The sequence below is a fragment of the Arvicanthis niloticus genome, chromosome 28 (genome assembly GCF_011762505.2).
Source record: "Arvicanthis niloticus isolate mArvNil1 chromosome 28, mArvNil1.pat.X, whole genome shotgun sequence".
Classification (NCBI taxonomy): domain Eukaryota; kingdom Metazoa; phylum Chordata; class Mammalia; order Rodentia; family Muridae; genus Arvicanthis; species Arvicanthis niloticus.
In genome coordinates, this window is record NC_133436.1 from 15,528,861 (window position 1) to 15,555,862 (window position 27,002).

At 44.9% G+C, this 27,002-nt stretch overlaps 1 protein-coding gene across 2 annotated transcripts in view; it reads right to left on the reverse strand.

Annotated features, from left to right (window-relative positions):
- Positions 1 to 27,002, reverse strand: part of Akap12 (A-kinase anchoring protein 12) — a 90,723-nt gene that overhangs the window by 31,575 nt on the left and 32,146 nt on the right. Inside the window, exons 1-2 of one of the 2 annotated variants that reach the window (XM_076926778.1) lie at positions 20,779 to 20,811; positions 13,622 to 13,739 (exon numbers count right to left, since the gene is read on the reverse strand). In XM_076926778.1, the coding sequence (XP_076782893.1) occupies positions 13,622 to 13,739; positions 20,779 to 20,796 (136 nt within the window). In that variant the 5' untranslated portion in view covers positions 20,797 to 20,811. Of the gene's footprint in view, positions 1 to 13,621; positions 13,740 to 20,778; positions 20,812 to 27,002 lie in introns of those variants that run through there. The other variant, XM_076926777.1, reaches the window with a different exon arrangement.

The following is a 27,002-nucleotide window of genomic DNA, read 5'->3' on the forward strand; positions in this document are numbered from 1 at the left end:
TGTCTCTACCCTCCAGACAAGAACCATGGTAGCCAGCTTTTATATACCAGGGCTGGAGATCCCAATGGTGCTTCTCACACTTGCATGCAAAGCAAGCACTTGACTTACTCTGACTTACTCGTTTTCCTCAAGTCTTAGTCAAGAGGAGTAGGGAGGAGGGATAATCTGAAGCTACACACACACAGCATATATATATGCTTAGTCATCAGGGAGTGGCACTATTTGAGAAGGATTAGGAGGTGTGGCTTTACTGGAGTGGGCGTGGCTTTGTTAGAGACAGTCTGACAGTAGGAGTGGACTTGGTGGTTTCAAAAGCCCACATCCTGCCCAGTCTCTCTGTCTCTCTCTCTGTCTCTGTCTCTCTCTCTCTCTCTCTGTCTCTCTCTTTCTCTCTGTCTCTCTGTCTCTGTCTCTCTCTCTCTCTCTCTCTGTCTCTCTCTCTCTGTCTCTCTGTCTCTCTCTCTCTCTCTCTCTCTCTCTCTCTCTCTCTCTCTCTCTCTCTCTCTCTCTCCAGGTCAGGATGTAACTATAAGCTACTTTTCCAGCACCAGGAGTGCCCCCACAGCCCTTCCATGCCCCTGCCGTGACTATAAGGAACTAACCCTCTGAAACTGTAAGCAAGCTCCCAGTTAAACGCTTTCCTTTATAAGAGTTGCCTTGGTCATACTGGCTCTGCACAGCAATAGAGCAATGACTGAGACAAGTGGAAAATGAACTTCCCCCAGGTGAGCTGCCTGGATTTCTAGCTGACAGCTTATCAAGTGGAAATGGATCCTGGAGATTCTTTTCTGTGAGCTTCAGGAGGCTGACGTCTCCAGAAGCACACGAGGGATTACGTCTGGATAAAGGCAGGTTGGACAGCAGCGTATCCATCATGCTGACCCTGATAGAATCCCAGTGTGTCTGAACACACTGAACGGAAATTAACTCAGTGAGGGGAACACTCAGAGCCAAGATTTGACAGTCAGGATGAAACAATATAATACACTTCTTTAAAAGTTCATTCGCTGACTATCTTGGTCGGTTAGGGCAACGACACAAAGTACCATAAACCTGGCACACAGCTCCCGGACAACCAGGGCTCATTTCTCATACTCTGAAGGCCAGAGATCTGTATTAATATGTTAGTATTGTATCATGGTAAGAACCAGGTGAGGGCCTTCACTGAGGCTGGAGACTCTTGACTGACTTTTGGGGTGTTTGTGTTTGTACTGGGGATTGCTTAGGGCCATGTGCATGCTAGCTAAGTTCTGAAAAGTCACTTTTAGGAGTTGGCAAGATGGCTCAGAGGGTAAAGGCACTCGCTGCCAAGGTTGATGACTTTGCATAGATCCCTGTAACCCATTTAATGGAGACCTGACTGTTGTAAATTGCTCTCTCTCTCTCTCTCTCTCTCTCTCTCTCTTTCTCTCTCTCTCTCTCACACACACACACACACACACAGAGAGAGAGAGAGAGAGAGAGAGAGAGAGAGAGAGAGAGAGACTGAATGTAATAAGAATAAGTTTGTTTTTTTTTTTTTAATTAATTGCCATATCTCTGGCTGGAAAGATGGCCCAGCAGTTAAGAGTACTAGCTGTTCTTGCAGAGGACCTGGGTTCAGTTCCCAGCTCCCACATGAAACACAGGCCTGCAGGCAAAATACCCGTACATCTGAAATAATAAAAATATATATCTTTTAAAGTTTAAAAGGCAGGGTCTCTCACTGGCCTAGAACACACCAAGTAGTAGAATGTCTGGCCACCAAGTCCCAGGGACTCTCTTATCTTGGCCTTCCCAGTATCAGGATTGCAAGTATGTTCCATACCACACTTGGCTTTTAAAACAGGTTCTGGGGAACAGTACTGAAGTGCACAGCATGTTTACGAACTGAACTATCTCCCCAGTCCTTTTGTTTGTTTGTTTAGTTTTGGAATAGTGTCTTAGGGGTTTTACTGCTGTGACCAGACACCATGACCAAGGCAACTCTTATAGGGATAACATTTAATTGGGGCTGGCTTATAGGTTCAGAGGCTCAGCCCATTATCACCAAGGCAAGAACATGGCAGCATCCAGGCAGGCATAGTGCAGGAGGAGCTGAGAGTTCTACATCTTCATCTGAAGGCTACTAGGAGAAAACTGACTTCTGGGCAGCTAGGATGAGGGTCTTAAAGCCCACAGTGACACACCTATTCCAGCAAGGCCACACCTGTTAACAGTGCCACTCCCTGAGCAGAGCACATTCAAACTACCACAAATAGGGTCTTGTGTATCCTAGGTTAGCCTTGAACTCAATATACAGCAGAAGAGAATCTTGAACTGTTACTCCCAGTTTTACCTTCCAAGTGCTGAGGGTTCCAGGCATGCAGCCCCATGCCTGGCTTTATTCTTACATTTTAAAAGAGTGAGAAATAAACTTAAAAACGAGAAATAGTAATAGCGAGGCCCAGTTAGTTTTGGCAGGCTTCCACGAAGCACATTCCTCTTGGAAATATACGTAAGTCCTGGCGTTTTTTTTTTTTTTTTTTTTTTTTTTCTTTTAATGCGAGGCAGCTTCTTTTCTCAGGAGATATTAGGGAAGATGAAAGCGGGACATGATTGATGTTTGCAAATACTTAGAGGGCTGCCTGCGGAAAGGGAGGAGGGTTTGCTCTGCAGAACATAGGAGTCAGTCCCGAGACAGGCAGATTTTCAGGCCTCCTTTTATGGAAAAAAAACTCCCCAGAAGGAAGGAGCAGGGACCTGACACACCAGCCCTGTAACTCTCATCTACTTGAGTCTTCTTGGTCCCAAATTTGACTTTCCAATCTAACAATCACAGAATGCTAGGCTAACTGGCCCTCCCACCACCTGGTACCCCATTGGATAGAGCTGCCCCTTTTCCCTCTTCAACCCCAATGTTAAAGACAAGGTCTCACAGAAGTGTGAGTTGACCCCGAATGGGCAAATGTGGCTAAGTGTGACTTTGAACTTCTGACTCCCTTTTCATTATCTCCTGTGCTATCACACCCCAATTTGATGTCCTTCTAGGGAGAGAACCCAGAGCTTTGTGCATACTAGGTAAACACTGCAACTGAGCCAGGGCCCTAGGCTCTGAAGAGAAAGGGCCTTTAAATGGCCAGTTAAGCCAAGTATGGTGGCTTCTATCCTAGAGAGTCCAAGACTAGCCTGGGAAACTCAAGGAGTCTTTAAAAATAAAATAAAATAAAATAAAATAAAATAAAGTGAAAACGACTAAACAAACAACTGGTTTAAAAATGAGGTCACCTAAGGTGGGCTCTAACCCAAACCATCTGGTATCCTCATGAGAAGAAATTAGGACAATTAAAGACAGCCAGGAATGTAGAAAAGAAAGACAATGTAGGATAGCAAGAGAGCAGTCATCTACAAGCCAGGGAGAGGCCTCAGGAGTCCTTGAAACTGCTCGGACTATGAGAATGATAAATGTCTGTCTCTATGTCATCTGCTCTAGAGTTGTGTTCTAGTGGCCCCAGCAGACCCGTACAGTGAGGTAATGACCACATGCTTGGCACTTTCTAAACGTGACACACCTATGTTAAGATACAGCAAAGCTGGAAGGCAAGATAGCGCAGCCAAAAACAAAAACAAAATTGCTCTCAAGCTTGGTGACCTAAGTTCGATCCCTCGGACTCACATAGTAGAAAAAGAATATCAACCACAGTGAGCTCTGTATGAACACACACACACACACAGAGAGAGAGAGAGAGAGAGAGAGAGAGAGAGAGAGAGAGAGAGAGAGAGAGAGGTAATTTTTAAAAAATTAATGACATGTTAAAGCAGCCATGCACAGTGGTACCTGTCTTTAATCCCAGCCCTCACCTGAATAACAGATATGTCTATACAGACATTCAAATAACAATAACAATCAGAAAAAATTCAAAAGTATACCCACAAATGGGGACATTTTTGTTTTTGTTTGTTTTTGAGACATGGTTGGCCTGAAACTCACTGTGTACACCAAGCTGGCTTCAAATGAAAGATAATTTTAGGTTGTCGTGTATTGACTGTATGTGTCTGCGTGTTTCCTCTGTTTACGTGTGGGTACATATGTGGAGGAAAACTTTGTAGAGTCAATTCTTTCCCTCAACTTCTATGTCAGGACCGGGGAATAGAACTCCGGTTGCCAGGCTTGTAGGACAATTGCATTTACCTGCTCAACCATCTTGCTTGCCCAGAGGCTAAATTCTTTTTTTTTTTTTGGTTTTTTGAGACTGGGTTTCTCTGTGTACCCCTGGCTGTCCTGGAACTCACTCTGTAGACCAGGCTGGCCTGGAACTCAGAAATCCGCCTGCCTCTGCCTCCCAAGTGCTGGGATTAAAGGCGTGCGCCACCACCGCCCGGCCCAGAGGCTAAATTCTAAAACAAGAGAATACATTTTCTTTGCCTAACTACTGTGGTTGGGGTTCTGAACACTCCCCAGGGTGGTGTTACTGGAGGGTGCCACAGGCCTTTAGGAGTAGGACTGGACTGGGAGAACCTTAAGTTATTGGGGCCATACTCCTAGAATGGATTATAGGATAACCCCCTTCCTGGTCCTCTTGCTTCCCAGCAGGAGATGAACACCTCATTCCTTCACATGCTCTGGTCCTGGCTATTTGGCACACTCACCTACCTGAGAGCCGAAACGCCCAGTCTTAGATTGAAGTCTATAAAGCAGGAAGCCAGAGTGCTTTTTTTCCCCCCTCTCTTTGTCAATTAAGTTCCTTGAGTATTTCTTCAAAGTCCCAACCTTCCAGGAACTCAGCAGAACTAAGGCATCAGAGATCCACGTGACACCTTGTGGTGGCATTCGTTTATAAAGCCATTAACTTTGTTCTTCATACCCAGATGCCTCTGAAGCAAGATAGTATTGAATAGAATGTCCCCTCACAAACCTTTTATCCAGTTAAGATTAAAACTTCAAATGCAGAAAATGACTTTTAGTATCAGATTTTAAAAACCACTGAAATAATTTATAAATAGGCATAATGATATTTCAAGCACCCGTCCAAGAAGGCTCAGGTGTCTACATGAGCTAATCCTCTTAGGTTCTAGGGCCCAAAGGAATGATACTGATGAGTCAGGCTTCTAAAGGATGCTCATTTTACAGATAGAAATTGACTCCACAGATTATGGGGATGCATTCAAATGAAGGTCACATGCATACATTTACGCACACCTTGTGTGTGTGTGTATGTGTGTGTGTGTGTGTAATTAAGAGAAAGAAGCAGAGTACAATGACACCCACCTGTAATCTCAGCACTTGGGAAGCTGAGGCAGGAGGATTGCCTGGGCTATTTCAACACCAGCAGGAGTAAATCTAAATAAGTTCCCAGAATGGCACACCTAAGGACTTTCCCCTGAGTTCAAGGCTTAGTTCACATTAGCGCTCTACAGTTTTCAAATCATCAACAAGATGAGGGCGGAGCTTGAGAAAACGCCATGCAACATTATTGTATCTGAAACACAAAGCATGTGCTATGGGGAGGAGGTGCTCCTGCACCTACAGAACATTTCCTGGAATCCTTGTTCCCTCATGGATAGGTCGGGATGGTATTCCATGCTCAGGCAATATCAGGCGCCAACCAGCAGTAAACACCTGAGGGTCAGCTCTGAAAGAGATCTAACTTTGTTATCACCCATGCTACAAAAGGGAGCATGGCCAAGACTCACAAAACTGGGGCACCTGCAGGCATGGCGCATGCATCTGTAAGACCAGCCTGGCCAGGAAGAGATAGGAAGACTACTGTGAGTTTGAGGCTACTCCAGGCTATATAGGGAGACTAACAAAAATAAAGCAAAACAGGTTGATGTATTAAACCACAGGAATCCCCATCCCTGGCTCTACTCTCTATCAAGGAGGAGGTAAGAGAGTGACATCAGATGCCAGGTGTTAACAACTGGTACCAAGACAAACAGAGGCTGAAAGGAGGATATAATGATGGGGTGGCAGGCAGGTCTTCCTAAAAATATACAAGATTATGTCACACGTTAAAACAGAAAAGAAAGCGAAATCATAAAATATTTCTTCTGAGTGGGGAAGCCACCTTTAGCAGAAAAGCAAGCATGGGGGTCTTTGTTTACTAGGAGCAGGGGGCAGGTCTTATTGTGTCTACTCTCCAGACCAAGTTATTATGCACCTCAAACAAGGAAGAAGAATTACTTTTGATTCTAGAGTAGATTATCTGCAAGGGAACAGACTCACAGGGAGGATGGTAACGATTCGGAGGTCACCTTTGGTCTCAGCATTAGGAATGGGAAGGCTCAAATTCAATAAAACACGTGTCAATAGGAGCACCACTAGCAAAATGTATTCTCCACAACGCAGCAAACTCAGCCATTAAATAACGGAGTCACGAGTCCTCCACTTTCGCTTATACCTGAGGGACAGCATCGAGCTGAGGCATAGCAAATAGGGTTACTGTGAAACTGAGGACTAGGCTCCCTAGACACCTCTGCTTTAACCAATGTCCTCAGGCATGGGGGAGGGGTAAGCACCATCTTCAGCAAGTGTAACGGACTCATTCCCCGTGTGCAGCCTCTTTACTATTCTCTGAGGAACAAACGTATACTCACTGGTTCACCCGGCTAATATTTTCAAAGCGGATTAGCTCCAAAGGAACAAGTACCAACCACAAAGCAGGGAAGGACAAATACAACTGCCGCAGTGGCTGCTGGTGTAAACTCCCTCAGCTCTGGGTGTGCACACGGTGTGATTCCTACGTGAAGAAAATAACGGAAAACAAGAACGGAGCACCACTGTTCTTTTATTCATACGAATGTGCCGAGCGAGATAGAAGTGTCGTTTTCGCCTCATAGACTCTGCAAACCACAGAAACACCCAGAAATCCCCCGCCTTGGGAAGGAAACATCCAAATATATTCAGATCCGAGACAGCGCTGGATTACTTGTATGAGGCTCTTTAGACATCTTGTTTAGCAACGGGGTTACAGTAGCATTCACAGAAATAGGATGCTAAGATTTCCTTATCTGGCTAAGCAGTGATGGCGCACGCCTTTAATCCCAGCACTTGGGAGGCAGAGGCAGGCGGATTTCTGAGTTCAAGGCCAGCCTGGTCTACAGAGTGAGTTCCAGAACAGCCAGGGCTACACAGAGAAACCCTGTCTCGAAAAAACAAAAAACAAACAAACAAACAAACAAAAGATTTTCTTATCTGTTTGAGGAACAGTAGTAAAAGATACTCAGAGAGAAAGCCAAGCGGTTTTTATAAAAATGATAAATTGATGAATCACAGGAAGGGAATGTAGAGACTGACTCTGGAACAAAAAAAAAATTGCAGTGATTTTTTTTTTTCATTGTACATAAATGTTTGCATTCATCTCTAAACATGTATGGCCTAAAGTTGTCCCTGGGACTGGCAATGTGTCTCAGTGGTAAAAGAGTTTCACCATGTAAGTAAGCTTGAGGACCTAAGATCTAATTCTGGAAGACATGAGAAAGAAAGGTAGACGTGGTGGTGGCCTGGCGGACTGGAATCTTGGCATTCCTATAGGTGCAATGAGAGGCAGAAGCACAAGACACACCCAGATAGTTGTGGGCCAGTAGCCTGGAGGATGCAGTGCAGTACCAGAAGCAAGAGGCTCTGCCTCAAAACAAGGGAGAAGGCAAGAACTGACTCAAAAAACTGTCTTCTGACCCCTATGCATATGCCCACACTCATAATGCATGCACACACACACACACACACACACACACACACACACACAAGTAAATACTTTAAAATTTTGCTCTGAGGTTACACAGCCCTTAACTGTTTCCATATATATATATATATATATATATATATATATATATATATAATATATATATATGTGTGTGTGTGTGTGTGTGTGTGTGTGTGTGTGTGTGTGTGTGTGTGTATCTGATTTTTTGGTTTATTTCTGTCATGTAAAGAAAGTTTCTAAGCTGGGAATGAGGGAGTAAGGACAGAAAGCACCCAGAAAAAAAAGATTCTAATATTCCTGAGTGGTCGGTATTTCTTAATTTCAGAAAAGGCAAGCAAGTCACAATGGGAAAATGTTTACTTCTGTCAGTCCAAAAAATGTTGTCAGCGACTTCTTGAGTTGTGATGGTCAAGTTGGCAGGAGCTAGAATTACCTAGGAGACAATCCTCCAGCCACCGCTATGACAGATTTTTCTAGATTAGGTTAGCCTAATCTAGGCCTCTGACCTTGCCTGTGAAGGATTATCTTCAGTAGGTTGAGATGCAAGACTCACCCGAAAAGTGAGTACCACTCATTCCCTGTGCTTAAATCCTGCGCTGCACTTAAGGAAAAAGCTGACTGAGCAGTGTGTTCATTGCTTTCTGCTTCCTGACTGAGATTCTCTGTGAGTAGCCACCTCACGCTCACATAACCTGTCTGCTGGGGGGCGGGGACTGTCCCTTGAACTGTGAGCCAGAGTAAACACTGTCTTAAACTGCTCTTGTCCGAGTATTTTAGCACAACAGTGAGATAAAATCCAGAAAATTGGCATCAGAAGTGCCTTGGGACTCACACTATGTAGTCCAGGCTGGCCTTGAACTTTGAAGCAATCCTGCCTCAGCCTCCCATACCCACATATTCTTTCTCTTCTGCTTTTTGGTGGTGCTAGGAGTCAATCCCAGAGCCCCAAGCATGCTGTACAAACATTTTATCCCTGAGCTATGACCATGGCCTCGTAAATAACTCCTGTCCTTTTAAAGTAACCATTCAGCAAGAACACTCCTTGAATCAAAGAGTAAGTAAAAAACACTTGTGGAAGCAAGAGGATGAGAATTTGAATCCCCAGGACCCATGCGAAAGCCAGGCTCAGCTGTGAGGTGATATAACCCCAGCATCAGAGGTGGGGGATGGAGACCGGCAGATCTCCCGTCTCCAAAAGATCTCCTGTCTCTAGACAGAAGCTGGCTGGTGAAAACCATGAGCTATTGCTGTTGTGAGGGATCCAGTCTCTAAAAACAAGTCGTGGGAAGAGGCTTTCCCCTGGCCTCCACACCCATGCATACGCATGAGCACATACGAAACAACTTTTCCTAAAATCATCTAACAGGCCAGTAAGACGCCTCGGGGTAAAGGCCCCTGTCATGAAGCCTGGTGACCCATGTTTAATCACTAGAGCTCCTAAGGCAGAACAGAACCAACTCACACAAGTTGTCCTCCAACTTACACACACACACACACACACACACACACACACACACACACCACTTATATCAAAACAAAAGCATGAAAAAAAAAGTGCTATTGAAGAATTTAATGTGAGGATTCCATCTACATTAACACTGTGAATGATGATGGTCAGACAGATAAGATAAAGACAAAAACAAGCAAGGAAATAGCCTATAGGATGGGCCTCTGGAAGAGAGTCTCATGGTGGCTGTCTTAGTCAGGGTTTCTACTCCTGCACAAAACATCATAGGCAAGAAGCAAGGTGGGGAGGAAAGGGTTAATTCAGCTTACACTTCCACACTGCTGTTCATGACCAAAGGAAGTCAGGACTGGAACTCAAGCAGGTCAGGAAGCAGGAGCTGATGCAGAGGCCACGGAGGGATGTTACTCCTCACTGGCTTGCTCAGCTTGCTTTCTTATAGAACCCAAGGTTAGCCGGGCGGTGGTGGCACACACTTTTAATCCCAGCACTCAGGAGGCAGAGGCAGGCAGTTTTCTGAGTTCGAGGCTAGCCTGGTCTACAGAGTGAGTTCCAGGACAGCCAGGGCTACATAGAGAAACCCTGTCTCGAAAAACCAAAGGGGAAAAAAAAAAAAACCCACCAAGGTTACCAGCCTAGGGATGGCACCACCCACAGTGGGCCCTCCCACCCTTGATCACTAATTGAGAAAATGTCTTACAGCTAGATCTTATGGAGGCATTTCCTCAAGGGAGGCTCCTTTCTCTGTGATAACTCCATCTTATGTCAAGTTGACACACAAAGCCAACCAGTAGAGTGGCCTCTACAATCCTCTCAGAAAATGGTTACCCTTCCCAGAAGTTGGGCTTTTTTTCAGGGTCTTCTGAAGGGCAAAGTCTGTTTCTCTCCAGTCTCCCAGCACTCAGCATTTTGTGTGTACCCAGGCTTCCCAGGCCAGCCCTGGTTAACTGCCTGGGTCTGCTCAGAGAAGCCATGTAGTACAGTCACAGGTGGGGACAGAATGGCTTTTCAAAGAAGCTGGTGTTTTGCCATGTGCTGAGAAACCACATCTGTGGGAAAGAAGACAGCAAACAGCAAGCCTCCAGGAGACCAGTCACAGACTACAAGGGATACCATGCTCTCCAGGATCTTGGCAGGATGTGTCCCTGACTCAGATCCCAAATATCTAGCCTACACATCAGCTCGGCCACATATGAAAATCACTCATGGACTTGCAATCTTGCACAGTGAATAAAGATCCTGCTACTGAGCCTGACGATTTGAAGTCAATCATACAAAAGAAGGTGAAAACTGACTTGTGTGTTGTCTTGGCTAGGGTTTACTGCTGTGAACAGACACCATGACCAAGACAACTCTTATAGGGATAACATTTAATTGGGACTGGCTTACAGGTTAAGAGGCTCAGCTCATTATCATCAAGGCAAGAACATGGCAACATCCAGGCAGGCATGGTGCAGGAGGAGCTGAGAGTTTTATATCTTCATCTAAAAGCTGCTAGCAGAATACTGGCTTCCAGGCAGCTAGGATGACAGTCTTAAAGCCCATGCCCACAGTGACACCCTTTTCCAACAGGGCTACACCTCCAGATACTGCCACTCCCTGGGAAAACCATATACAAACCATCACATGTGTGCACTCTGCTTTCCACATATCCACTGTGGTATGCACACACACGCACATGCACACAGACACAAACACATACACACTAATTAAAAAGAACAGTCAGGGTGGGTGGCAAGATGCCTCAGTCCTGGTGCCTCTGAAAACCTGAGTTCAATCCCCAGAAACAATATGGTAGAAAGAGAGTCAATTCCTACAAATTATCCCCTGACCACTACAAGCCCATTGAAACCTCTGCACACTCACAAATAAGTGAGTATGTGAGTACACATCCACACACACCCACAGTAAAAACATTAAAATATGATAATAAAAAAAAAAAAAAAAAAAAAACGCCGGGCGGTGGTGGCGCACGCCTTTAATCCCAGCACTTGGGAGGCAGAGGCAGGCGGATTTCTGAGTTCGAGGCCAGCCTAGTCTACCGAGTGAGTTCCAGGACAGCCAAAGGCTATACAGAGAAACCCTGTCTCGAAAAAACAAAAAAACCAAACAAACAAACAAAAAAAAAAAAAAAAAAAAAAAGATGTCTCTTCACAACAATGGAAAGCCTAACTAAGACAAAGATAAAGAGTGGCACTTGCCTAGAATCTTCAGGGCCCTGACTTCTAACCCTAACACCACAGGGAAGTAGATACATCAAGTATCGGCTCTGGACGTTCTCAGTTCTTCTAAAAAACCATCTCATCTCTTACGGTGCTGTGCATAAAACCTGGGCCTTGCACACTATGGACAAGTGCTACAAACACTGAACTTTGTTCCTTAGCCCTAATGGTGACATATCTGATTCCAACTTCTCTTCTGTCCCCAGGTGTTAGTGCTACCCAGGAGCCCGTCCGCCTGAACTCTGAGCAGCTTCTGTCTCTAGCAAAAGTCTTAAGGTAATCACCAAGCAGACTCTTCTTAGCCTTATGTTTTATTGTAATTAATCTTCTACGGACTGCCTTCTCATGTCCCCTGTTAGGAAGAATCAGAAGTAGAAAACCCAGATAAATGGTCCCTGAAGTACCTGAGCCACAGTGACTTCAGTGAGGTGAAAAACAATAACAATTCATTGGAGAGTTGTAGAGATGGCTCAGGCAGTAAAGTTCCAGAGATTGGTCCCCAGAACCCAGAAGGACAGCCAGGCCACTGTGGCATGAGCGTGTCCTGGGTCCTCTCAGTGCTGGAGAGGCAGATCCTTGCTCAACTAGCCAAGCCTTTTTGAAAAGCTTCAGGCCACTGAGAGATTCTATCTCAAAAAAAAAAACAAAAAAAACAAAAAAAACAAAAAAACCCAAAAGTAGATGGCTCCTGATGAGACCTGAACTTGTCTTCTGGCTTTTACACACACACACACACACACACACACACACACACACACACACACACCACACACACCATACACACCACACACACACACACACCACACACATCATACACACACACACACCACACACACACCACACACACCATACACAACACACACACACACATACACACCACACACACACACACACACACACACACACCACACACATACACATACACACACACACCAGCCACTGTCTGGTTCAACTCAAAAGTGAACATGGAGAGGACAAAGGACTGGCCTCAGGAATTTGATTTGGGTCCACGCCAGCTGTCTGGTGGGTATTATTTGAAAGTCTCAGACTAGGTCAGGGAAATACTTCATCTGTGAGACTATGTATGCATTTCTAACTTTATATGGTGCCTGTGGTGATATATAAAGATCAGTTCTTCCCACCAACTTCAAAGCAGCTCCCGGCTTGACGCAGCACCGTGGGGCATAGGAGGGGAGAAACAAGCTCCATGTGTTCAAGGGATCTCATCCAGTGAGGTAATGCCCAGTTCTTTCATCTGGGCCTTATTTGTACTGCATAGAGGAGTCAAGTTACTATAATGAATATACCTTTTTTGTTTGTTTGTTTGTTTGTTTGTTTTGGAACAGGGTTTCTCTGTGTAGCCCTGGCTGTCCTGGAACTCAGAAATCCACCTGCCTCTGCCTCCCAAGTGCTGGGATTAAAGCTGAATATACCTTTTAAAAACTATATTTATGTATGTATGCAAACCTATATGTATGTATGAATGTATGTATGTATGTTTCCTGTGTGTGTGTGTGTGTGTGTGTGTGTGTGTGTGTGTGTGTGTAGGTAGGTAGGTTGGAGGACAACTTTAAGGAGTCACTTCTCTCCTTCTATCATGCCAATTCTGGGACTTGAACTCAGACTGGAAGCCTCAGTAGCAATCACCTGTACCCACTGAATGGCTCTTCTATATCTTGAACTGAATGACCCCATGCACTACTGCCCCATGAACTAAGATGGAAGCAACACTTTGGCTAAGGATGCATCAGCCCGTTGCCCCCTCTTCCCCGCTGCACTCAAGTGCTGGATGACACAAAACACATCACAGCTCAGGGAAAGAGATGTATGTACACTCCAGAAAATCTGACACGGGCTTCCCTGGGGTGATGCAGAGCTGTCACTTTCATTTTTAGTTTGGCCAGGTGTTGGACCCTTACTCCTATAAAGCAAGCATCTTAGTCTTTCTAATGAGAACTCACACCTGACATCCTCACACAAGAATGAGGGACAAGGATTTTTAAGAAAACATTAATTCCAGAGAAGAACATTGAAGAGAGAGTGTGGTGTGAGCCCCTGAGTACAGAGGCTACCCCAAGTGCATGTTAAACATCTTTTGAGACCAGCTGACTGTGTATCTGGCATCATGCACCATGAGTCAGTACGATACGCTAGTGTTTTCTGTTGACAGTATGTGACAAGCGGGTTCATGGTTCACTGCAAGTGCAGTCTGCCCTCCAGCTCCCCACAGTGTCCTGCCAAAGCCAGCCTGGCCTGCAAGGACATCTTACCATCTTCAACAATGACTTCTTCCTCTTGCCCATCCTGGTTTTCCTCTTTGATGTTGACATCTCCTTGTTCAGCTACGCCATTGACACTGGACAGCTGACCGTTCTTCTGTGGGGGGAGCTGGTGGGGGAAGACAAAGCCGTTTAAACATGAACTCAGTCCCATACCGCCCCACCCCCCACCTCCAGTGCAAGCTGAAAGCAATGCCTCAACTTCCAGTGTATAAACTATGAAATGGAGAAATACGGAAAATGGAGGTTCCGTGATGAAGAAGATGAGAGATCTCAAAGATTCAGTGACTGTATGGATGCATGATGTCCCATCACCAAAAGATTGGCCCTTGTATGTGAAGCGTTTGCACAAGTCCATGCTTCATTCCTCTGTCCACCAGCTATTTAAGACCCTGTTTCAGAAACTACAGTGAAGAGTTTGGGTGAGTCTCAACCAGCACACGGAGTTTTACATACTAGCACAGAAGCCAGACTTTTCTTGTTTCTTGCCCTTTTTTTTATTCTTTCTTGCAGTGATGGGGATCCAGGGCCTTGATATGCTGGGGAAGAAATCTATCATCTCTGGCCCTAGAAATAAGTGGTGTGTGTGTGTGTGTTACTATAAAATAGTATCCCAATGACTCTGGGTTTTTAAAGGCCACACCCACATTCTTGGATGTATCCCTTGAGCACCTCTGTTTCTACTAACATCTATTCTTAAATCTGTTAAAAATACCTTTTAGTAAGGCCCACCTCTTGGGCTGGAAAGTTGGCTCTGTGGAACACACAGCACGTGCTGCCAAGTCCAATGGCCTGAGTTTGATCTCTGGTAGAAGGAGACTGGATCCCCACGAATCATCCTTTGACCTCCACATGAGCACTACAGCCCTCATGCACATGCATGTACCAGCACACACAAATAAATGTTAAAATTTTAAAGAAGGAAGGGATGGAGCTGGAAAGATGGCTTAGGGCTAAGAACACTGGCTGCTCTCACAGAGGACCCATGTTTGCTTCCCAGCAACCACATGGGGACTCACAGCCATCCAGAACTCCAGTTCCAGGGGTCTGATGGCCTCTTCTAGAAGGGTAAAAGGCATGCATGGTGAACATTAATACATGCAGGCAAAACACTCACGCACCTAAAATAAGTACATTTATTTTAAAAATCATAAGACCCAAGTCAGCTTTTTAAAAACATTTTAAAACTAAACAAATAAATAAAACCATCTTTCTTTGTGTGACCAGATACAGGTTAGAAAAAAGAACTGAGCCTTATAAATAAATAGTAAGGTATCCTTAAGTTCGAGCCGATGTCCAAATTTGTCTGCATATAGGTGTTTTGCCTGCATCTATGTCTATGTCTATGTCTGTGTACCATATACATGTAGTGCCCAAGAAGGACAGAAGAGAATATCAGATCCCCTGGAACTGGAGGCATAGACTGGGTCTTCTGGAAGAAGAGCCAGTGAGTGCTCTTAACGTCTCTCCATCCTTCAGAACTGATGATCAAACACATAATTACTAAGTGGCAGCTATAAAAAGTGCCATGAAGCAATTCTGCAGAGCAAGTGATAGCAATAGATGGTCCCAGGCGGTGCTCGGGGTGTTCAGGGCTTTATGGAGGAGGAAGAGCTGAGAGCTAGTTTCTCCTGGAAAAGGCTGTGTGAGAACGGAGGACACAGGGGAGGAAGGTGGTCGGTCTCTAAAGAACGTGCCTTCTAACCTAAGACCTGAATTTGTTTGCATTCCCAGACCTTATGTGAAAAGCCAGGTGTGGTGACACGTGTCTGTAATCCCAGAGATGTCAAGGTGGGGAATGGAGACACGGAGATCGTTGGAGCTCATGGGCCAGCTTGGTGACATTCCAGGACAGCGAGAGGCCCTGTCTCCAACAGAAGGTGAAAGGTGACTGAGGACTGGAACAAGAGGCTGTCCCTGACCTCCACATATCTGCTGTGCACATATGCACATGCACACACACTGAAAAGAAAGAGGGAAGGAAGGGCCAGTGGCAAAACTCAGCTAGCCCCATGCAGTCACTGCTCATGGGACAATGGATAGCTCTGGACAAAGAGGTACTGCTCATTCTGGAAAGTTCGGTGGCCTCTAGATGCAGAAGCCTTTAGGCGTACTGCACTGATTTCACAGTGCTATTCTCTACTCCCAACAAAGACCTTCTCCAGCTTGCATTTCCTCTGAAGTAACACCACACACTGACACTGCAGACGGAGCCGTCGGCTTCAGAATACCCATGCTGAGTCCAGTTATTAGACAAGATGCTCGGATTACAGTTCCGTTTCAGGGGTTCACTTACCAAAATATGAAAGATAGGAATTATAAATGAAACATAAAGTTAAAGGAGAGGTGGCGTCTCCACAAAGCTCATCAGCAAAAAAAAAAAAAACACCAGCACAAAAACTGGATAGCACTGGAGCTGGGCAAAGGTTGGATCAGATTGAGTTAGCAGTCTGAAGGGAAGGGGAGCGGGGAGACAGAATCACATGTTATGGTGAACGTGTGACAACTGAAAGAATCTTAGGCTCTGTCTTGATGTGGTTGGGGTGGTGGTACAAACCTGTGATCTAGGGTGCTTGGGAGTGGGGGAAATGAGGCAGGAGAATTAGGGGTTCAAAACCAGCCTGAGCTCCATGAGACACTGCAAGCACCAAAAGAAATTAAACAGAGATCTCAGGAAGGGTGTAGGAAGGGTGATAGATCGTGCTCTGTCTCTGTCTCTCTGTCTCTCTGTCTCTCTGTCTCTCTCTCTCTCTCTGTGTATGTGTGTGTGTGTGTGTGTCTGTCTGTCTGTTAGAGGCTGGGGTTGCTAGTGCATGTCTTCCCCAGATACTCTTCAGTTTACTTACTGAAGTAAGGTCTTGCACTAAACCCAGAGATCACCTATTTTGCTTACCCAACTAGCCAGTTGGCTATGGAGGAAAACGCCTGTCTCTGCTGCCCACACGTGCTAAATAAACCCACTTTTAATGCTATACACAATAGGTTAATTGTAAACTGTGAACAAACAATTTTTCACTTTGTTCTTCTTCCTCCTCTTCCTTTAATTGGTTGGCTTGCTTTTGAAAAGGGTCTCATTATGTAGACCAGGCTGGCCTCAAATTCAAGAGATTCATCTACCTGCCCAAGTACTAGGATTAAAGGCATAGGCTACCATGCCTAACTCATACATTTATTTATTAGCATGCATGTGCCTTAACCTTTTCTCAAAATCATGTGTATATATACTTATGAGTGTAGGGGCTTTCAGGTCCCCAAGACTTTGGATCCCATGAAGCTGGAGTTCAAGGTGGTTGTGAGCAGCCTCCTGCATGGATGGGTGCTTGGAGCCAAACTTGGCTCCTTTGCAAAAGCAATGCATTTGCTTAGCCACTCAACCACCCCTCCAAAACCAGCATTTGCTTTTTTCCCCCCAACCACAACACTGTAGTATATGCACTGGTCCCACATATTGGAGAAGAATTTCTCACTAACTATCAATCATCTTTAGTAGGTATCTCCTTTCCCTGGGACTCATGGGCCCACTGAATATAGGATTTACACTCAGCTCAGGGCAGGATGAGAAGGGGTGAATGGACCCAGATGAGGTTTGCTGGCGTCTGGGTCAGGGAGAAAGGTGATTTTGAAATTCAAGGTTTTCAATCAAGAAAGAAGTCAATCCAGCTTTTTTTCCTCTCTGGAGCTTTCTCACTCCTTCTTTACCCACGCATCTTGGACTTAAAAGTATTAAGGATACATTTATTTCTTTTGAGACAAAAATTGGACTAGAAAGACACAGCCCTCACCCCATAAGCACAATGAGAACCAGAAACCCAATCTTCCCCACTGGATTTGCGATTCAAAAAGTGAAGACGCCTCCTCCGACCAAATCAAAACCCTAAGTGTTTTCGAGCTCATATCCTCTGGGCGGGTCAGCCAGAGTTTATCCCAGTAAAGTATTACCATATTACAGCAAGGCAACACTAAAATAACCAAGCCTCTCAAATGTTTCCAGCAACAGCCTTGCCTTCCTCCAGGAACATCCGGGGATATTCAAGACAGTTGTAAGATGTCCGAGAGTAAGAACCAGGCAACTCTCTCTTCCCTTCCTTCATTACAAACCCATCTAGAGCTCGCCCTGAATTCTCTGTGCGGGATATCAAGCCCTTTAATACATTTCTTAAACAATGAACAAAGCCGGGTGGTGGTGGCACACGCCTTTAAACCCAGCACTTGAGAGGCAGAGGCAGGCGGATTTCTGAGTTCGAGGCCAGCCTGGACTACAGAGTGAGTTCCAGGATAGCCAGGACTACACATAGAAACCCTGTCTCAAAAACAAACAGACAAACAAAAAAACAATGAACAAAATCCACAAGGAACAAGGACCTGCCAGCTCTCAGGATGCTGAGGGTGGAGGAGAGGCTGCTGGAGGAGCTGCCTCCTCAGCAGGAGCCATCTTTCTACCTTAAATTCTTCCTGAACGGCCCACACAGCTGGGGATGACCCAGCATCTGTCACACGTAGAGAAGGCAGCCCCAACTCTTGTAATTTGCCATACCTATGAGGCCAGAAATTCTATGTACAAATAATCAGAATGAGGGGGTGGATGGGCAGAACCAGCCGGGCTTGGTGGCACACACCTTTTATCCCAGTGTTCAGAAGGCAAAGGCAGGAGGATCTCTGATTTGGAAGTCAGCCTGATCTACACAGTGAACTACAGAGTGAGTTCCACATCAGCCCGGGCTGCACAAGAGAAACCCTGTCTCAGAGGAAAAGATTATCCCAACCGTTACGGTTGAGTCTAAAGTGCCTCTATCCCTATGGTCTCTCTCAGCATCTTTAGCCTATTAATGCCCCCAATCAAGTCATCCATCAAAATACCAACCAAGGCTGGGATACAGCTCCATGGACAAAGCACTTACCTATAGGCCACCCTCATGATCATCAGCAGCACACGCACCCCTAGAATACCACCTGACATAGGTTAAGATCCTAATAAGTCAACTGTAAAATCCTTGTCAAAATTACTTGTCAAGCGTATTTCTGTGAAGTGAATACCTCTACATGTGTTGTTCATGCTCTGGACCAATGCTTCTGTAATCTGGCAAATGAGGAGGAACCACCGTCTCTGCTTTCTAAGCTTCTGGAGCAAGAGAGAGAGAGCCACAGAGGTTGATTTCAAGGAGGAGAACGGCCTGAAGTTTTGTTTCTATCCTTTGGTTGTTTGGGGAGGGGACATATGACTTGTCTGTTGCTCTGCTAAAATTTCATGACCAAAGACAACTTGAGGAAGAGAGAGTTTATTTTGCCATAAGGTTCCATATGATTTCAAGCGGCAGGGAAGAAGCTAAGGGCTCCCATCTTTTTACTTCAAGCATAAAGAGGAAAGTCCCTGGAAGTAGGTAAGGCTGTCTACTCGAGAGCCCCCTCCTAGTGATGCATTTCTTCCCGAGAGGCCACACCTCCTAAAGCTACCCAAACAGAGCTAACAACTGGAGACCAAGCATTCAGATACCTTAGCCAATGGGGGACAATTCCCATTCAAGCTACCACAGGGGGTTTTCAATCAGACAGTATGGGGCATAGCAGCTCTAAGTAAGTTCTGAGGTCAAGTTCTCATTCCCCCAGGCTCTGAAACCTCACCTCAGCTCATTTTCCCAATTATAAATCAAGACCTAATACATGTTTCTGTTTTTAGACTGTCTGGAATTCAAATGAATAGTATCTGGGACATTCTCTAAGTCATAAAAGCATACACTGGAGACCCTTTACGTCCTAGTCCTTTTGTTCAAATGAAGACATATGCTCTAGGCCAGTCTTTTCTGGCTCTTATATATGACGCTGAGGCCATCGCTTCCAAATTGTCCTCTTGTATTGACAAAATAGCATTAGCAGAATAAAGTCTGACATATTTAAGATGTTACTGTCAAATATTCTGCCAGAACAATGAGAAAACTAGCATGTCTTTAGATTTTCCAGAGTTGTAAGAAATGTTTTCTTTAGTGAAATTGTCCTCGCATTTGATGACAATGAAATCTGCACTGGGGAGACAGAGGCAGGAGGATTAAAGTTTTAGGCCAATCTGGGCTAATATAGCAAGACTTTCTTTTAAAAGTAATAATAACTCGAGGGCTGAAAAGACTGCTCAGTGGCTAAGTTGCTCTTGCAGAGGACTGAGTTTGATTCCCAGCACCCACATGACAGCTCACAACCATCCATAACTCTAGTTCCAGGGGATTCAACTTTCCCTTCATCTCCACAGTCACCAGGCACACACATGATTTACATATACATACATACATGCAAGCAAAATACTTGTACAAATAAACAAAATAAATCTAAAAAGCTTTCTAGTTAATACAATGTCGCTGGGCAATGGTGGCACACTCCTTTAATCCCAGCACTTGGGAGACAGAGGTAGGCAGATTTCTGAGTTCAAGGCTAGCCTAGTCTACAGAGTGAGTTCCAGGACAGCCAGGGCTATACAGAGAAACCCTGTCTCAGAAAAACCAAAAAAAGTCAATACAGGAGACTGGAAAATTTCAGGTTAAGAACTTTTCCAGCGGACCCAAGTTCAGTTCTCAGAACCTACTTCAGGTACCTCCTATGTCTCCAGCTCTAGGGGATCTGACTTCTGACTTCTATGGGCTTCACACACATGTGGTGCTTGCATGCACACGCACGCGCACACAGACACACACAAATAAAAACAAATCTTTAAAAAAAAATCACAAAAAAACCCTTCAGTACAGTTGATAAATCTTTCTTTCTTTCTTTCTTTCTTTCTTTCTTTCTTTCTTTCTTTCTTTCTTTCTTTTTTTTCTATTTTAAACAGAAAAGGGGCTGGAGAGATGGCTCAGCAGTTAAGAACACTGACTGCTCTTCCAGAGGTGCTGAGTTCAATTCCCAGCAACTACATCCTGGCTCACAACCATCTGTAATGGGATCCAATGGCCTCTTTTGGTGTGTCTGAAGACACCTACAGTGTGCAGGTACATAAAATAAATGAACTGGGGCATGGGGAGAGAGGGAGAGGGAGGGAGGTAGAGAGAGAGAGAGAGAGAGAGAGAGAGAGAGAGAGAGAGAGAGAGAGAGAAACAACTAAGGAGATAGCTGAGTTGGTGATGTTAGGGAAGCAGAGCGAGCAGGTGAATTTCTGCAGCCAGCCTTACCTGACTGGTGAGCTTCATGCCAAGGGGAGAGAGAGAGACCCTGTCTCAAACAAAGCGAAAAAAGCATGTACACACACACAGAGTGATGTGGCTCAATGGGCAATGGCACTTTGAGCCAAGAATAAAATTTAAAATACCAAAAAAATAAATATATATCTAAAAATATAATGAAATGATCAAGCTCTTGGTTATGGTGCAATTCTTAAAATAAGAGACGTGTATTTCTCTTCCATGAATTTAAAGAAAACTAACCTTCAGGCAATAAGAAAGGGAAGGCCATGAGGAGCAGTGCTAACTAGAAAAACCTTTCAAAGACAATAAACGGATCGCTTATTAGGTTTCAGGGGGGATTATGAGGCTGCTGAGCCAAAAGCTCTCTCCAACCACACGAAACTGAGAAGAAACCCGTAGAAAACTCCAGTGACCTCCAGAGAGATCTGGGAAGTCCTTATCTCAGGCCGCTAAGATAAAGCAGTCGCCCCTGAGCATGGCGACACCCCCAACACACACACACTCATGAGTTCTGAGCTTTCTATACAGTCAGGTTGTTTTCTTCCCCTCACGTACAGCGAATGAAACCGGAAGCAAGAGACACGTACAGCGAATGAAACCGGAAGCAAGAGAAAGCCTCCTTACTGAGTGGCTTTGAAGAATTCAGAAGACAGGATACTTACAACCCATCGTTGCACAGGAACATCCTGGCCCCACTGTCTACACCCTGGACACGCCTCCCATTTCAGAGCCTTAACTTCTAGGATCTCACTTAGAACCAGTGGTACTGACTCGTCCTCAATCAAACATCCACCAGACTACGATCGTATGCAAATCACCACTTAGCCATTTAAACACCTGATTGACATAGGAAAAACAGATTGTGCAGATGTAAATATAATCTTAGTATGAAATTCTGATTTTCCGGGAGCTCCAGAGATGGCTCAGCAGTTGAGACTGCCTGTGCTTTTTCAGAGGACTGGGCTCGTCCCAGCCCCCAGTTGGGTGGCTCACAACTACTTAGAACTCCAACCCAAAAGGATCTGTTCTCCTTTGGCACCCACACATGTTGGTACACACACCACCACCACACAATTAAAAAATAAATTTTTTTTTAAAAAAGTGAAAATTCTGATTTTCATAGCAGAGAGATACTTCTCCGCTGCTTTTGACTAGTGTCACGTTTATTATCTGAGGAAGGATCCAGGATGCTATCTGCCCAGAACACAAGCTGGGGTCAGTCAGTGCCCCTTGAAGCAGCTACCGTCTTTGGCAACTCTATGGATGCTCTATATTCTTTTTCTTGTAATTTTCAGTAAAATTCATGAAAATCTCTTAACATAATTTCAGAGAGGAGGGAGACCTCATCTTTATCTTTATCATGAGGGAAAAAAAAGTGCTACAAGACACCCACCGAAATGACCAGTTTGCTCTTAGCAGGCACAATTCACTTTCTCTTCAGCCAAACATTTCAAATATTCCAACTGTTGAATGTCCTAGAAAGTCATTAACATAATATTGCTCATGCGAACAGACCCCATGGTGAAGTCACCTAATTAGGAGCATTGTCTACAGATGAAACCTCTTAAAAACCCAGCCCTTTATCAAACCGGGATCTAAAACCATCAGCACAGCGGGTGCAGGGCGCCCGCCTGAAAGGCTCTGCGCTCCACTCAGCTTGAAAACCGAGCTTTCACAGACTTGAACTTGTTTACTTAAGTTTAAAAGGGCCCTTCATGTGCATTCTGAGCCTCTGTGGAGAAAAATCACTGTAGCATTTTCGGAGATTATTTGTCCAAAGAACTCCCGGTGAGTCTCAGCTGGTAACATCAGCCATAACTAAGAGACCACGGACACACTCAAATATGTGTTAACTCAAATATGTGTTCAGTCAAGTACACACACACACACACACACACACACACACACACACTTTAAATGATAGAAGTGTTTTTTAAAAATATTAAAACTTCTGGGTTCTCTGGGAAAGTATGTAAAAGAAAACACAGAGTTCTAAATCTGGTTAGGTGGGAGATCAACCATACTGACTTCAGGCAAAGGGAATTTATAAGATCCCTGCTTGAGACAAGGGACATAAAAACTACTATCTACCAGCAACAGCAACCCACTGAGATGACAGCCCTTACGGCGTCTCCCTTGTAATATTTGGCAAACCCATAACCTCAGTCCGTGTTGAACAGACGCTCAGGGAACACAACCGTAAAAAGGTGTGTAAATCTAAAACCACATCCCTGATGCTTCGAGCATCTTCCTCTGTGTGGACGTTGTTAGGATACTGGCGATCTTATCGGCCTACTCTCAGGGACCTAGCAGCAGTGACGTCATCATCTGCCGCTTCCAAGAGCACTAGGGGTGTGCTGAGGATAAAAAGCCCCCCACCCCAGATTCCCCTCTCTGCCTCCTTTCTCAGGCTTCTCCTGTGCCCCCCCCCCCCTTTGCCTTTGCGCCTCCCCTCTCATTCTGTCTGTCTCCTGGTCTGCCTGTCTGTCTGCCTCTATCTCCTTCATGTGATGGCCTTTCTCCCTCAGTTCCCCATTCCCCACGCTCTTACACCAGATGTGTTGAATGTACTCTCAGGGGTACATCTTGGCATGGGCCCACCAAAGGTACCCCCTCGCTATCAGACACTACACAAGACCTGCAAACAAACATGAGGGGGTATCCTTGATCCCTGCCCTGCTGTGGACACACAACTTTGATGTAAATATGTCCTAACCCAGCCTTGAGCATTTCAGGTGGGTCCACTGCCTGAGAAACAGAAAACAGGCTGCCAGGCTTTTGTCTCTCATTAGAAAGGTGAGGAAGAAGCTCAAAGTTTACCATCTTTATTGTCTATTTGCAGCCCCCTTTTACTGCCTGTCTGCCTATCAGAGATCTAACTCTTTTTTTTTTCTTTTTTTTTTTTTTGGTTTTTTGAGACAGGGTTTCTCTGTGTAGTCCTGGCTATCCTGGAACTCACTCTGTAGACAAGGCTGGCCTCGAACTCAGAAATCCACCTGCCTCTGCCTCCCAAGTGCTGGGATTAAAGGCGTGCGCCACCACCGCCCGGCAAGATCTAACTCTTAATCTCTGGATACATTCTGACTTGCTTGAAGCTTGATCTGAGTGAGCTGAGGTTGAAGCAGGTGTCCATGTTGGGTGGAGGAGACTAAGCAGGGGACACTAAGCAGTTCAACGGTTTAAGATCCTTACTTTTTGTGTGAGGGGCAGGGGGACAACTCAGTCTTGTTGTTTACTCTCTCATAAACTTCAAAGTAATGCTGAAACTCCACAAGAAGCAGGGAGGTGACGGGAGACAGGAGGGCCCAGGAATCTCATATCCCCGAAACCTCTTGGTTTGGTACTGAATTTCAATTCTGGGGTTTCATCCAATCAGAGAGCACATACTACAGATCTTGGGGTGTTGGAATAAGATAGGCTCATATATTTGAATGTTTGGTCCCTAGTTGGTCAAACTGTTTAAGAGGAGTGGTCTTGTGGAGGAGGTGGGTTACTGGGGATGGACTTCAAGGTTTCAAAAGCTTATACCAGGACTAGATCCAGCTCTCTCTCTCTCTCTCTCTCTCTCTCTCTCTCTCTCTCTCTCTCTCTCTCTCTGCATGTTGTCTGTGGATTATTAGTATGGAAGCTCTCAGCCACTGCTCCAGCGCCATGCCTGCCTGCCTGCTGCCATGCTCCCTACTGTGATAAGCTCACCGTCAGAAACTGTAATCAATCCCTCAATTAAATGCCTTCTATTGTAAGTCACCACGGCCATGGTGTCTCTCCGCAGCAACAGAACAGGAAGACACAGACAGAGCTTTGTGAACTACTATCATGACCCCTATCATGAATGCCATAGGTGAGTTCAGAGCTGCTGAACATACATACAAGCTATCCAGGACAAACCAAGGGCCACCATCCACCCTAAACACAAAAGGCAGCAAAGTATTACTATGAACTGATGGAAAAATGAAAACGGTGGCCGTGAGCTAAAATGGGGGTGTGCACCTGTAATCCTAGCACCCAGGACACGGAGGCAGGTGGATTGTTGAGATCAAAGCAAACAAACCATATGGTGAGCTGTTGATGATGAAACTCTACCAATAATATAAAATCGGGTGTCGAGGTAGTTTAGCTGACACCAAGCCTGATAACTTAAGTTTGGTTGCCAAGACCAACAATGTGGGTGGAGAAAACCAACACCCAAAAGTTGTCCTCCGATTTCAACGGCATATGCTGTGGCATGTGTGCTCACCTTCAGACACACACAAAATAAGTAAAATGTAAGCATCAAATAGTCCCAAGACACAAATTAGGTTGCAGAGACATTTCACACAATTCTGGTAACACGCATTCTGGGTTTCTTTTGAGCCCTGTACGAGGGAGTTCTTAACAGGATCTATCTGGTGCAGATGTCAGAGTAAAGACCTAAATTCTCACTTAACTGCCACATGCACATCACAGCCAAGTACTTCAGTGGTGGCTTTTCTCAAAGGAATCTGCCACTCCATAGTAAAATAATTACATTCCGTTGCTACCTAGTAAATTTGATTATAAAAATTTTTTTTTTGAAATTCACTGTGTGCCATGGAAAACCTACAATCATGGGTTGACATAAAGTTTTAACTGGAAAAAAAATACAAAACACACACACACACACACACACACACACCCAAAAGCCAGTGGCATCCCCAGTGAAGTTTAAATTTTAAAGTTTTAAAAAAACAAAAAGTTTTTGAGACAGGCTGGCTTTGAGCTCACAAAGATCTACCTGCCTCTGCCTCGCAAATTCTGGGATTAAGGGTGTGCACCAGCTGGTCAATGGTGGCCCTTGCCTTTAATCCTAATACTGGGGAGGCAGAGGCAGAGGGATCTCTATAAATTTGAGGCCAGCCTGGTCTACAGAATGAGTTCCAGGATAGCCAGAGCTACAAAGAGAAACCCTGTCTTGAAAACTAAAATAAACCAAACCAAACAAACAAAAACAGGTGTGTCCCAACCATGACCAACCAAAGTATGAGAAACTGTAAATGCCAATGCAGTTTCTTATCAAAGGCATGTCCCCAAACCAAGGGTGGTGTCACATACTTGCCATCCAGCCCTTAGAGGCATGTTCAAGGCTATCCATCATCTCTCGCCGTGGTTCTCAACCTTCCTGATGCTGTGACCCTTTCATACAGTTCTTCATGTGGTGGTGACCCCCAACCATTAAATTACTTTCGTTGCTACTTCACAACTGTCATTTTCTTACCGTTATGAATCATAATATAAATATCTAATATTTCCAATGGTTTTAGGCCATCCCTGTGCAAGGGTCGTTCAACACCCCTGCCCGCCTCCAGGGTGGAGACCCACAGAATGAGAACAGATGAGGTACCACACAAGATCCTGTCTAGAAGAGGCAAGACATCCCTAACACAGGTGCCAGTAACTTCACCAAGTGAACATGATCAAACTGCATTGCACGTACGGATGGATCGTTCAAAGAATCACTAAAAATATTTATAGTTTTTAAAAGATAAAAACTTCACCACCGAGAGATGGAGAATGTGGAAAATACACAGAGTTCAAACTCTGCAGGATGCCCATCTCCACCTAGGACAGAAAGCAGAGATGGCAAGGATGAGCACACTGGCGTCTCCCATACTAAAGTCTTCCCTGACTGCAAAAGGCTGCTCCATAGTTCTCAGCAGCCCAGGGCAGCAGGCACCACCATTTTTTGGAGGTTCTTCATATGCTGTTGGTTGCAATATGCAGAAAGGGGAACAGAAGTTTGCTCCCAAATTAGCTCAATCCTTGCAACATGTAAGAAAAATAAAAGCCACCCACCCTAAGAAAAATTCAGTGGTTTTTGAGACCTCTTCATGGAGGAATTGCTGTCTTTTCCTTTTATCCCACTTAGAATGTATTGTGCCCCATCCCCTCCCCCAACCGCCCGCTTCAATTCTCTTCTGTGTGCCATGTTTCCATTGAGAAGGAAATAACATGAGAAATTGCTTGTCTTGTTTTCTACAGACTGCATGCATTTAATGCAAAAGGATTCACCTGTCTAGGAGAATGTGATTGTCCCAGGAGTGCACAAGTGCTGTACCATCATCATCTAATGCACTGAACAGTTCTAGCACAAAGAAAACAGCAAATTGCTAATTCACCAAGAGCCATGAGAGGATTGCCCAAAGTGTCTATGCTGGATTCTAGACTGCTTCTCAACTGATTAAGCATCTCTGACT